Source organism: Mizuhopecten yessoensis, unplaced genomic scaffold (assembly GCF_002113885.1).
Source record: "Mizuhopecten yessoensis strain PY_sf001 unplaced genomic scaffold, ASM211388v2 scaffold10311, whole genome shotgun sequence".
In the NCBI taxonomy this organism is placed as follows: domain Eukaryota; kingdom Metazoa; phylum Mollusca; class Bivalvia; order Pectinida; family Pectinidae; genus Mizuhopecten; species Mizuhopecten yessoensis.
Window position 1 is genome coordinate 18881 of NW_018408483.1, and position 13061 is coordinate 31941.

At 35.6% G+C, this 13061-nt stretch overlaps 1 protein-coding gene and 1 long non-coding RNA gene across 2 annotated transcripts; both read right to left on the reverse strand.

Moving 5' to 3' along the window:
- Positions 1 to 216: 216 nt before the first annotated feature.
- On the reverse strand, positions 217 to 3891 carry LOC110460058. The gene is made up of 5 exons (XM_021512765.1): positions 3553 to 3891; positions 2696 to 2796; positions 1976 to 2393; positions 749 to 795; positions 217 to 243 (listed from the first exon to the last, which is right to left on the reverse strand). The coding sequence occupies exons 1-5, from the start codon at positions 3668 to 3670 to the stop codon at positions 217 to 219; spliced, it is 711 nt and encodes a 236-aa protein (XP_021368440.1). The 5' UTR covers positions 3671 to 3891.
- A 2446-nt stretch (positions 3892 to 6337) lies between these two features.
- LOC110460045 lies at positions 6338 to 12856 on the reverse strand. Its single transcript, XR_002463961.1, has 4 exons — positions 12820 to 12856; positions 9252 to 10670; positions 8201 to 8337; positions 6338 to 7304 (listed from the first exon to the last, which is right to left on the reverse strand). It is a non-coding gene; the product is annotated as an uncharacterized LOC110460045 (long non-coding RNA).
- Positions 12857 to 13061: the final 205 nt, after the last annotated feature.

A 13061-nucleotide genomic window follows, 5' to 3' on the forward strand; every position in this document is an offset into this window, starting at 1 on the left:
GATGAACTATTAAATTATTAGCACATGCATGTATATACATGTATCGGTGGTTTAAAGTTTATAATACTTTGTCCTAAAGACATAATCACCATTAAAGTTCCTTTATAGTAATAAAAGTATAACGTCTACATTAAATATAAAAATATTTTCACGTTATGATTAGTACATGATAGTGAGTCATTTCTGTATATTCATTTTGAAAAAAAAATGGAAAGCTCATGTAGGTACATGTAGTTGCATGTACTGTGAATAAGAAAAAAAGACTATAAATATATGTATTGTCTCATTTATGATCGGTAACAATGTAATGTAGTTACAGGAATGCAGATCTGAATTCCAACAAAACATGTATTTAGTAACAATTGAATATGTAGGTATCCGAATTGACTTTCTACAGGTAAATTTAACGTGCCTATGCACCAATGATATGTATGTTCAGGGGGGATGTCATAATTGTTTTCAATTGTCCCTTTGTAAATCAAGTTATCAAGTAAACTTTTTTTTTTTAAATGTAGGAAGTGAGTAGTTATCTAGTACGAATTAAGATGTTTTCTAAGTCTGTGTTTCTAGTAAGAACGTATATTTAAATACATGTCTACTATAAGAATACAATATAGGGAAGAAAAAAAAATCTGGAATTTAATCTTTTCTTGACTTGTTTATATCAAACAAAGAAGCGAATTACTCTTTTGATGTCGTATTAAAGAGAAACCTTTTATAAAAAGTATAAAAATATAGAGAAACTTACCAAATTTACCCATATCACATACCAGATACTGATCCCCCATCCTGACACTACAACATTGTTATGAAATGTGATGTGAATTTAACTATGATCGAGTGTACTTTTAAACGTTTTCCTCTGAAATGGTACAGCTATCATACAAAAAAAAAATGTGTATCATTGATTCAATATTATGAAATATTCATTTGAATGATTCGTTTCATTCTCTTTTAATTTTCATATCACAAAGGAACCCATTTCATTATAAACAATTATTGAAATATGTACTTCAGTCTTTTAAACTTTGGTAAACACTGTAGTGCACTGGAGTTAACACTGAAGTTTCCATTTCAGAATATTTATTGTTCAGATCTTAGAAACAAAGGAATTGGGCAACAGGCAAAGCCTATGAGCGCCCTCTCCTTACAGATATAAACAGTTTACACACATCATATTGAATTGAAGTAATGATAAAACATGTATATGATATATATTGATATTTGCATGTCATGATCAATGTTTTGAAAATTGTTGTTACAAAAAGTAGATTGTAAAAAGAAAACGGCAATTAAAATGATACTGGTGGACAGCAAATAGATAAACAAGTAGGTGTAATCTAGTAAAAGCGTCTAGTATCTTTAATGAATCTCTGAACCATCTTCAAAATACTAATATTCACTGAAGTATAACACTGAAGTGAACTGGAGTGCACTTCAATGTTTTGTCAAGTGAACTTCCTTGTTCACTACGAAGTGCACTAGATACCAAATTAAGTTTGCTCCTAACTGTAGTTACACTATAATCATATAACCATAGTTAAATTAAATCACCACAGTAAAATTATATCAGCACAGTTATAGTATATCAGCACAGTAACGCGTTATCACCATAGTTACACTGTATCTCCACAGTTGCACTATATCACCATAGTTACACTGTATCTCCACAGTTACACGATATCCCCATATTTACACTATATCACCATAGTAACACTGTATCTCCACAGTTACACGATATCCCCATAGTTACACTATATCACCATAGTTATGCTTTATCACCACATTATGACAAAAAACATGCCAAATTTGGTCTTTTCAATGCATTATAAAGTAATGCAACGTTTCATTTTCCATGTTAAATATAAAGCAATATAACCGACGAAAGACAGAGACACGAACACGACAACTTCGTATGGTAAACAATTATGTTTTTAAAACATTGACAATAACAAGAAAGTGTATCAGATCATACCTGATAAGTACAAGTCCAAAGAAGATTGTATCTTGAGTGTAGTACACACCACATTTCCACACAACTGTGCCCGCCAGCATATCGGTAAGTCTTCCGTTGTAGTCAGCAGAGTCAAAAGGCTCCTGTTTCGGTTGCTGTAGAATGTGTCGGAAGCATTCCAATGTTTTAAGAAAACTGTCGAGTACAGTTCAACGAAACTTTTGTTTCGTATACTCTCTTCAATTTCTGATGTAAACACACCCCATCTCTCATCAAACAGATCATCTATATGACAACCGGGGAATACTACCAGTTTCCTTTCTATTTCACCCAAACATAGCATGGCTTCTACCACCATGCATATGTCTTTCGAATGGTAGAGGGGTGGATATGGGTACATTTTCTCCAAAAGGTACAGAGTCACAAATGCATGTTGATTCTGAATCAGAAATGAAATGATTTAAATCAAGTGATAACAAATGATGCTTCGGAATGTATTATGTAACCTTCAGCAGATGTTGGTTTTCATACGAGGAAAATTATTTGAAAATGATACATTATGCCAATATTGATGACGATATTGGTTGTGTCATTAATTAATAGCTATATATAAAACTGTGACACATATACTCAAAAATACTATCTTGTGAGTTATAACTCCAAATGACAATTATTATTGTCAGTGATTTGACTTTTAATGAAAAACAATAGTTAACAGAACAGGTCAAATATCGGTTATACCACTGACAGGACGGCTGTGTTTTTGCGGTGTTGAAATGTGCTGTCCACTCGCCTGACTTTGGGCTGTGACGGACCGGCTTCAGTGTCTTCTCCAAGATCGTCTATAAATGTCGAGAAAAGCGATAAAATACTTGCCTAATCCTATATCCTTGCAGGTTCGGGAAATGGATATAGTATATGTCTTACTTAAACTACTAAACAAGGGTAATCTTCATAAGAGGCTTCTATCTTCCCAACAAAAAACATACGGTCGTCATCATGATGTTAGATCAAAATATGAGTTTTTTAGGTTTAACCTAATTGAAGATTTACACACTTTGTGCTAGATCGTTGAGCTGACCTACATACTCGTCTGAGATTCGATTGGTGACTTCATGACGGGTACCACGTGTGTTATAGGTAACTCTTATCTCTAGATGTTTTACTACTTTATTCCTTCTAGTCAATCCTAACAGAACCCGGTATATTAGCAAAGTTAGTTTGTTCCCGCTTTATGCAGAAAACAGTTGTTAATAAAATTGATCAAATGACCTTTTGCATTAAAATTTTGTCCTTTATTACTTGTATTACATATGTGTATAATGTAGGAACTGCTACATTTATTGGTAAACTTATAACCAGTTTACTGATATTTCCTTGATTACTTTTATTAAAAACTTTAAAAAGGTAATCAAGAACTTTGTCCGCTGACTTGATATGTTTCCAATGTAAGCGAAGTGATACTCCATTAAGTGCTATATGTATTTATATACGTTCAACCGAAGTCTACTTTGTCTTTCCTTATCATTCAACATACATATAAATCTTTTTCTAATCGTATCTTTTACCATAAGAAATACTATTCCATAGAATAATACCTTCCACGTACGATCGTGAACCGTTGACATCAGAAACCTGAAAGGAAAACGGAATGTTTGAGTCTATTGAAGAGACGACGTCATATTGCATGAACGTTAAATTTAAACAATTTTCCATTTTTTCGCCGAAGATTTATTTTTATGCGATCAATGGTTTACAACAATTATTACTTTTCATGCATTATATAGGATTCATGTCCTACTGATAAAGTTGACAGGACTTATGGGGGAACGATACATTATGTATCTTTATGGAACAAAAGCCCTAGCGGACCAGTATCGCTACCTTGTTATTCATCCAACATCTGTGAATTTTTAAACGACGTATTACTGAACAGTTTTATCACTCGTCACCTTTAAGGTCGTTGTTGGAAAATTCAAACGGGTTTTATTATTGACTGTACATATTGGTATAGTTTATTCATTCAGATCCAATACTTGTGGGCATATTGCACCACTAAGCCACATATCAAATATCATGACCGAGGTCTCTTGATTATTCAAAAGAGGTTGTTAAAATCAAAATGTTTTAATTCATTTTACCCTATAAAACAAATTAAAAAAATATTAAACAAATATGAGAGCCCTTTAACGCATGCGACTGACAAAATATCATCACGATAGACCTTTTGATTTTTCGGCCGTCGTTTAAAGCATTCAACCCTCGTGACCTTAACATTAGAGTAAATGTCAATTATTTGAACAACTTGATAGCTCTCCATCCACGAAAGCTACTGGTCAATTGTCATTACACTGGGTCTCGGTCTTGGTGGAGGTCATGCATTCATACTAACTAAAAAGCCCACCATCCTGGTATGTTACTATTTTTCATCACCTTTAGCCTCTAGGTTTTTATAAGAAGTTTATTTAGGTTAAACACACTTAAACTTTGTGATCTTGAATATAGGTTAATGACAATCATTTGAACAAACCTGATAACCCTTCATCCAAGCATGTTACTAACAGAATACCATAGCCCTAAGCCGTTTGGTTATTCAAAATAACTTGTTTTAAGGTTTTTAACATATGATCCTTTTGACCTTGAATATAAGTAATGGTCGTTCATTCAATTGTACATAATATCCCTTTATCCATGCATGCTACTGCCGAAATATCATCATTCTTTGCCCCCTATTTACCCAGTATTGAATTTGCAAAATACCATCATTCTAATCATCTTGATTATCAAGAAAAAGCCGTTTAAGATATAAAAAGATATATATNTATCACGAATGTATCTGAAATCTTAACATTGTAATAAAATAGTGCTCCACTGTACATGGAGAATCATATGTGTGGCATGTAGTTGGATCACCCCTATTTAGCAGATAAGCATGAGTGAGATAAGTATGACCAGTACAGATCGAGAACCTTCTCTCGGCAGTCTTTCCGACTAGGAAGACAAGGTTTAAGTTTTATATAGTTTGTTGTTGGTCTCGAGAGACCATACCGTTGTTGCCATTACCTTTAAACGTATAAAGGGTTTAATCTGTATGCGGCAGTTTAATAGTGGTTTACTGGGAGTTTAATATAATCCATATGCTCTGTCAGCATTTTCGTTACCTTTTATTCCGACGTGACTCGGAACTCATAGAAGAATTATTTTTCATTTCTTTGAGATACAAGATATGCGGATGGACAGGTTTTGTATAAGTGTTTTTGTGGTCTCGTAACTTCAGACTTTTAAGGACCGAAAGAGAGTTAGAACAGGCGATTACCTTTTCAACGCCGTGTTCATCGATATAGTCAAGGGTAGATGTCACACGCTTCCGCAGAGAAAATAGGGCACCGTCTGGTAATCGAATGGAAGCGGAAAAGTTAGCAGAGCAGCAGGATGCTGCTACTTTTTTGCCATCTTCGGATCCATAGGTGTATGAAGAGGGAACCTCGAAATACACTCCCGAAAGGAAAATTCGTGTTCTTTTGGCAGTGCACTCGATTTTGCCAAATTCAAAATTGACATAAGGTATTTGTATTGTCCATGGTGAAACATCTAGTATGTTGTAATCAGCTATGTTATTTAAATCTTAATCCACGCAAAGGCTTTTCACTGGTGTTGTTAAAAAGCACCAAGTGTTAGACACAGCCCTTGGTTACTGATCGGATTCAACATTTACAGATAAGAGCTGCGTGCTGAACCAGTGGACCATAATCGAGGTTTTAACGGATAAGTGATCTGTAGAGTCGCAAAAGCATTTCACGGTCTGCACCCCAATTAGTATATGATAGTACTCGAAGAATATAGTTCAAAATAAAAATAACGACGAATCTAACAGGAAATGAAAATCTGCCATCAAAAGTTGTTATTATTTACATTCCAACATTGCATGAACTGTATTTTTGTTTTTCAGTGTAACAATGATTACAGTATGGGATATCAATTTTGAATAATTCTGAATTGAAGCCATTGAAAATTTGGGTTTCTACTAGTTATATATGGACTAACATATAATTTCCTCGATGTTTCTGTATCGAATTCAAATGTTTCAATCCATTTCTTTCCCAAAATTCAGCAAAATAATTATCTTTACCTAAAACTAGATATATTTTTCCAACAATTTCACAGGGTGCTCTTTACAAAATTCCGGCTCATTTGTTGAAAAGTAAGTGTTTGTTTTATATTGTTTAACGTCCTAAAAACGACTTAGGTCATTGTATCTTGTGTATGTGTACATTTGTGTATGTGTGCTGGAGACAGGGTATTTTGGTATACTTGCCTCCTTGTGATAGCGCGGATCTAATGCCGACTTTATAGTGCTATCTAACTGAAATACCATACCGAAGGCACCTAGCACAGCATTCCGCCCGGTCACATTATACTGACAACGGTTAAACCAGTTGCTGCCATTACCCTCAATGCTGAACGTCCAGCAGGGAATACCAAATGTATTTGTTATGTCCCTGTCTGGGGACGGAACCCATTGCCTCCCATCACATGGGAGAACGCTCATTATTAACTCACAACGTGAGGTATTGCCAAGCAAGGGATTAGAAAGTAAAAGTTAGTTAGAAGTAGAAAGAAATAGAAAGATTCCAAATATTGCAATGAGTACAGCAGATTTATTTTGGTCGCTTTTGTGTCCTTTAACAGAGGATACACAAGCAAATCCCGTATGCTGCAGGGATTCGCACACTAGTCGCCTCTTACGATACAATGCAGTGGGTAACAGCAGGTGTATTGTTTTCTCGATTACGACCTGCAGATAAGTGAATCAGCGTTCAAGTTTAAAAAAGAATACTACTTGCTACTCTACCACATCTTTGAGATGTTTATAACTGTTTAGTTTACTAAATGTTTAAAAAGTCAAAAGTAAATCATGAAGATTCATTGTTTCACAGAAGTTTCTTTCGATTTTTAAAAAATCATCTTTTGATGGGTGCAACTATTAAAAAAAATATAATAAAATACTTCAGAAACTTGTTGTACAATATTCCAATCGTTATTTCCGAAAAGCTTTCGAGAACCATAACTTCTCTTTAATATCTTCTGCATGTTATCTTAATATGTATAACAACTTAGTGGGGTCCGGTTTAAACAACTTTCATACTGACTGCATAACGTAGATGTTTACTGAACATGTGAATATATATGTTCCCGCTGTCGATAACTTACTTGGGTATGCCTCTTAGAACGTCTAATAGGTGTTCCCTCCCTTTACCATCGAACGAAAGAATGAACGAGGCCATCCATATATCTAGGTCTCCGAACATTAACCGATTGATTCGGAAATGGTAGCCACTGTTTTCTTTTTCTTCAATAGAAATAAAATATTTATATCGACTGTAAGTTCACCTATACATTAAATGGGAAACATATGTTATTAATGCTTATCAATATGGCATTGTACAGGGTACCCAATTTTAGTGAATAATTATTCATGAAATTGGCTCATCCCACATGAAATTGATTTAGAGAGATATTTCAAATAATCAGAATATTTTTCGTGAAAAAATAACTTAAACACAAACCGGTTTATTCTTCTGTATTAAATTGAATACATCCCACAATACATTATCTAAACATACCTTAGAGCCAAATTCAATTAGTATTTGTATACAAAATAGTATAATATATAGCATTATAATTGTGAGACCGCGTTTTTAAGAAATGGTCAATGAACCTATACATGTACCTGAGAAGTAGTTTGCTGCTTTCACAAATAACATCAATATCTTGTTAAAATATGACTAGAAAAAAATACAGTTTGGTGCTGTTTTATTATCTGGTCATAATACATTTTTTTTGGAGGGAGGGGACTACAGTACTAAGCAAGTTTCATAAATCGATAATTCTTAATTTCATCAATTTCTTTTCAACAAATTTACCATCAAGGTTTTGAATGTCTATCTCATTTTCAATTTTGACCATTATTAATTTTGATTTTGAACTCCCATATTTCTAATAGCAATAGAGAATGATAATAACTTTAATATGGAATTGCCACAAGTACTTAACTATAAAAATTGTCCCGATGTATAGATTTTTTTTCGAAAATTCCAACGACTTTTTTTTATAAACAAATTGATTTAAATTTTAATGTATCATCAATACAAGACAGATAGCACTCACCTGTTCCACCAGCTATGGTAGCAGCTAAAACTGCCAGAACTCACAGAGTATTAGCAATACAAGACAGATAGCACTCACCTGTTACACCAGCTATGGTAGCGGCTAAAACTGCCAGAACTTCGCCTGCTTTGTAGGTTTCGTTGCTATGAAGGAGATCAGCAACCGTCATTAAATATTTTTCACAAATACTTTCTTCTAAGAACTTGTAGGAGACACTTGAATGACATAAAAAAAGATTCTCAGCAATGTGTTTTCATAAGCCTCCCTAACAAGTAGGCCCGCTATGGCCGCTCATGTGGTGTGTAAGTAAACTCCTGAAATCGATCGGTATCTCTCACAGGACAAAAAGGCATATTTCATGTCATTAATGCTCATAACGTTTGAAGCTCCGTCTAAGGACTCCATATAACACACGGATGTCGACTTACCAATACAGCCATTAAGTCTTTTAAATACGTGGTTTACAATTATAAACAATTGTATAAAGCTTTCTTTTTAAAGCAACTTAAATGAAAAACAAATAAAGAAACTAGTTCAAAAATCAGGATTCACCGAGAAAACACCAAAACTAAAGGGGAAAACATCACAAACCTAAACAATATTGAAGTACTGATAGGTTGCTCAATAAATCATAACGACACCAGGGAATATGGACTAAACCAGTATTTGACTGACCGCAAAATTGACTTATCGGTTAACTTGAAGGAAATATTTTTAATTATAGAAGTTGAAAAAACGAGAAATTTCACTGGATTGAAATGTCCGTGTTTTCAAATTACTTTGTATATTAAGTAGTTCATACAGAACATCTTAATGCAAAGAGTATGCATCCTTGTCGCAGGAACTATTGGCATTCTTACCCGTATCAGGATGATTAAAAGCTCTTCGCTACCTTATAGTTCCCATGTACATATCACTCTCTATCTAAATGACCAAATACAAGCCTAAGTGTGATTTAAACGATTCCCATACCACTGCCAAAAACGATATTTTCCAGCATAACTTTAACACCATACACCATTTCTAAGAACTCTCCAGTGAAGCCAATGTAACTATAAAGACTCGTGGGTTGAACAAATTACATTTTGAACAACTGAGCCTGTCATGGTTTATTTGAATATTATGTTACCTTATATCCTTTTTGAAGTTTGACTTTAACTTTTTGAGGGATCTTTGCCAAAGCCTCTCACCCCTGTCACCATTACTACCGTCATACGTGGGGTCGGGTGCGCCATGTGCTCGGCTGGTGTCCGACTCTGGGTCACGCAGCTCCCCTTACGTATAAGAAAACACATGTAAAAATAACAGGACATAATAAACAAATATGCAGATCGCCTTGGTTTGGACTTTGTGTGATATCTAAATATTGATTTTGACAGATGACAAGAAAGTTTAATAGTTACTTGTTACAGTGTTAGAGACTTCCTGAATAATATCCACTATATACGCCCAGTGTATCCGCTATATACGCCCAGTATATCCACTATATACGCCCAGTGTATCCACTATATACTCCTAGTGTATCCACTATATACTCCCAGTGTTTCCACCATATATGCCCAGTGTTTCCACTATATACGCCCAATGTATCCACTATATACACCCAATGTATCCACTATATACTCCCAGTGTATCGCATATATACTCCTAGTGTAGCCACTATATCCTCCTAGTGTATCCACTATATACTCCCAGTGTATTTACCATATACGCCCAGTGTATCCACTATATACTCCTAGTGTATCAACTATATACCCCCAGTGTATCCACTATATACTACCAGTGTATCCACTATATACTCCTAGTGTAGCCACTATATACTCCTAGTGTATCTACTCTATACTCCCAGTGTATCCACCATATACGCACAGTGTTTCCACTATATACGCCCAATGTATCCACTATATACACCCAATGTATCCACTATAAACTCCCAGTGTATCGCATGTATACTCCTAGTGTATCCACTATATACTCCTAGTGTTTCCACTATATACTCCTATAGTATCCACTATATAATCCCAGTGTACCCAATATATAATCCGAGTGTATCCACTATATACTCCCAGTGTAGCCAATACACAAACTACCAATGTATCCACTATGTACGCCCAGTGTATCCACTAAATACTCCTAATAATTCCACTATATACTCCGAGTGTATTCACTATATACTACCAGTGTATTCACTATATACTCTAAGTGTATCCAATATATACTCCCAGTATATATACCATATACTACCAGTGTATCCAATATATACTCCCAGTGTATTCACTTTATACTCCCAGTGTATCCAATATATACTCCCAGTGTATCCAATATATATTCCCAGTGTATCCACTATATACTCCCAGTGTATCCACTATATACTCCAAGTGTATCCACTATATACTCCCAGTGTATCCAATATATACTCCCAGTGTATCAACTATATAATTCTAATGTAGCCACTATATACGCCCAGTGTATCCTCTATATTCTCCTTGTGTAGCCACTATATACTCCTAGTGTTTCCACTGTATACCCCCAGTGTATCCACTATATACTCTATATACTCTAAGTGTATCCAATATATACTCCCAGTATATATACCATATACTACCAGTGTATCCACTATATACTCCTAGTGTAGCCACTATATACTCCTAGTGTTTCCACTGTATACGCCCAGTTTATCCACTATATACCCCAGTGTATCCACTATATACTCTCAGTGTATCAACTAAATACGCCAAGTGTATCCACTATATACCCCCAGTGTATCCACTATATACTCCGAGTGTATCAACTATATACTTCTAATGTAGCCACTATATACGCCCAGTTTATCCACTATATACTCCTTGTGTAGCCACTATATACTCCAGTGTATCCACTATATACTCCAGTGTATCCACTATATACTCCAAGTGTATACACTGTATACGCCCAGTGTATCCACTATATACTCCGAGTGTATCAATTATATACTTCCAATGTAACCACTATATACGCCCAGTGTATCCACTATATACTCCCAGTGTTTCAACTATATACTCCCTGTGTAGCCACTAAATACTCCTAGTGTTTCCACTTTATAACCCCAGTGTATCCACTATATACTCCTCGTATAGCCACTATATACGCCCAGTGTATCCACTATATACTCCTTGTGTAGCCAATATATAATCCTAGTGTTTCCACTGTATACGCCCAGTGTATCCACTATATACTCCGAGTGTATCAACTATATACTTCTAATGTAGCCACTATATACGCCCAGTGTATCCACTATATACTCCTTGTGTAGCCACTATATACTCCAGTGTATCCACTATATACTCCAGTGTATCCACTATATACTCCTAGTGTATACACTGTATACGCCCAGTGTATCCACTATATACTCTCAGTGTATCCACTATATACTCGGAGTGTATCAATTATATACTTCCAATGTAGCCACTATATACGCCCAGTGTATCCACTATATACTCCCAGTGTATCAACTATATACTTCCAGTGTAGCCACTATATACTCCTTGTGTATCCACTATATACTCCTAGTGTTTCCACTGTATACGCCCGGAGTATCCACTATATACGCCCAGTGTATCCACCATATAAGCCCAGTGTATCCACTATAAACTTCCAGTGTAGCTACTTTATACTCCTTGTGTATTCACCATATACTCCTAGTGTTTCCACTGTATACGCCCAGTGTATCCACTATATACGCCCAGTGTATTCACCATATAAGCCCAGTGTATCCACTTTATACACCCAGTGTTTCTTCTATATATCCCCAGTATATCCACTAAATACTCCTAGTGTTTCCACTATATACTCCCAGTGTTTTCACTTTATACTCCCAGTTTATTCAATATATACTTCCAGTGTATCCAATATATACTACCAGTGTATCCACTATATACGCCCAGTGTGTTCATCCTAATGTATCCACTATATACTTCCAGTGTCTCCAATATATACGCCCAGTGTATTCACTATATATTCCCAGTGTAGCCAATATATACTCCCAGTGTCTCCACTATATACTCCAATTGTAGTCAATATAATTATATTCTACCAGTGTATCCACAATATACTCCCAGTGTATCCACTATATACGCCCAGTCATACTCCTAGTGTAGTCACTATATACGCCCAGTGTATCCACTATATACCCCCAGTGTATCCACTATATAAACCCAGTGTATTCACTATATACGCACAGTGCATCCACTATATACTCCTAGTGTATCCACTATATACTCCCAGTGTATCCACTATATACCCCCAGTGTATCCACTATATAAACCCAGTGTATTCACTATATACGCACAGTGCATCCACTATATACTCCTAGTGTATCCACTATATACCCCCAGTGTATCCACTATATACTCCCAGTGTATCCGCTATATACTCCAAGTGTATTCACTATATACTCCCAGTGTATCCACTATATACGCCCAGTGCATCCACTGTATACTCCTAGTGTAGCCACTATATACTCCCAGTGTATCCGCTATATACTCCCAGTGTATCCACTATATACCCCCAGTGTATCCACTATATACTCCCAGTGTATCCACTATATACTCCCAGTGCATCCACTATATACTCCCAGTGTATCCACTATATACGCCCAGTGCATCCACCATATACTCCTAGTGTATACACTATATACTCCCAGTGTATCCACTATATACCCCCAGTGTATCCACTATATACTCCCAGTGTATCCACTTTATACTCCCAGTGTATCCGCTATATACTCCCAGTGTATCCACTATATACCCCTGTGTATCCACTATATACTCCCAGTGTATCCACTATATACTCCCAGTGTATCTCCTATATACGCCTAGTGTATCCTCTATATACGCCCAGTGCATCCACTTTATACTCCTCGTGTATCCACTATATACTCCCAGTGTATCCACTATATACA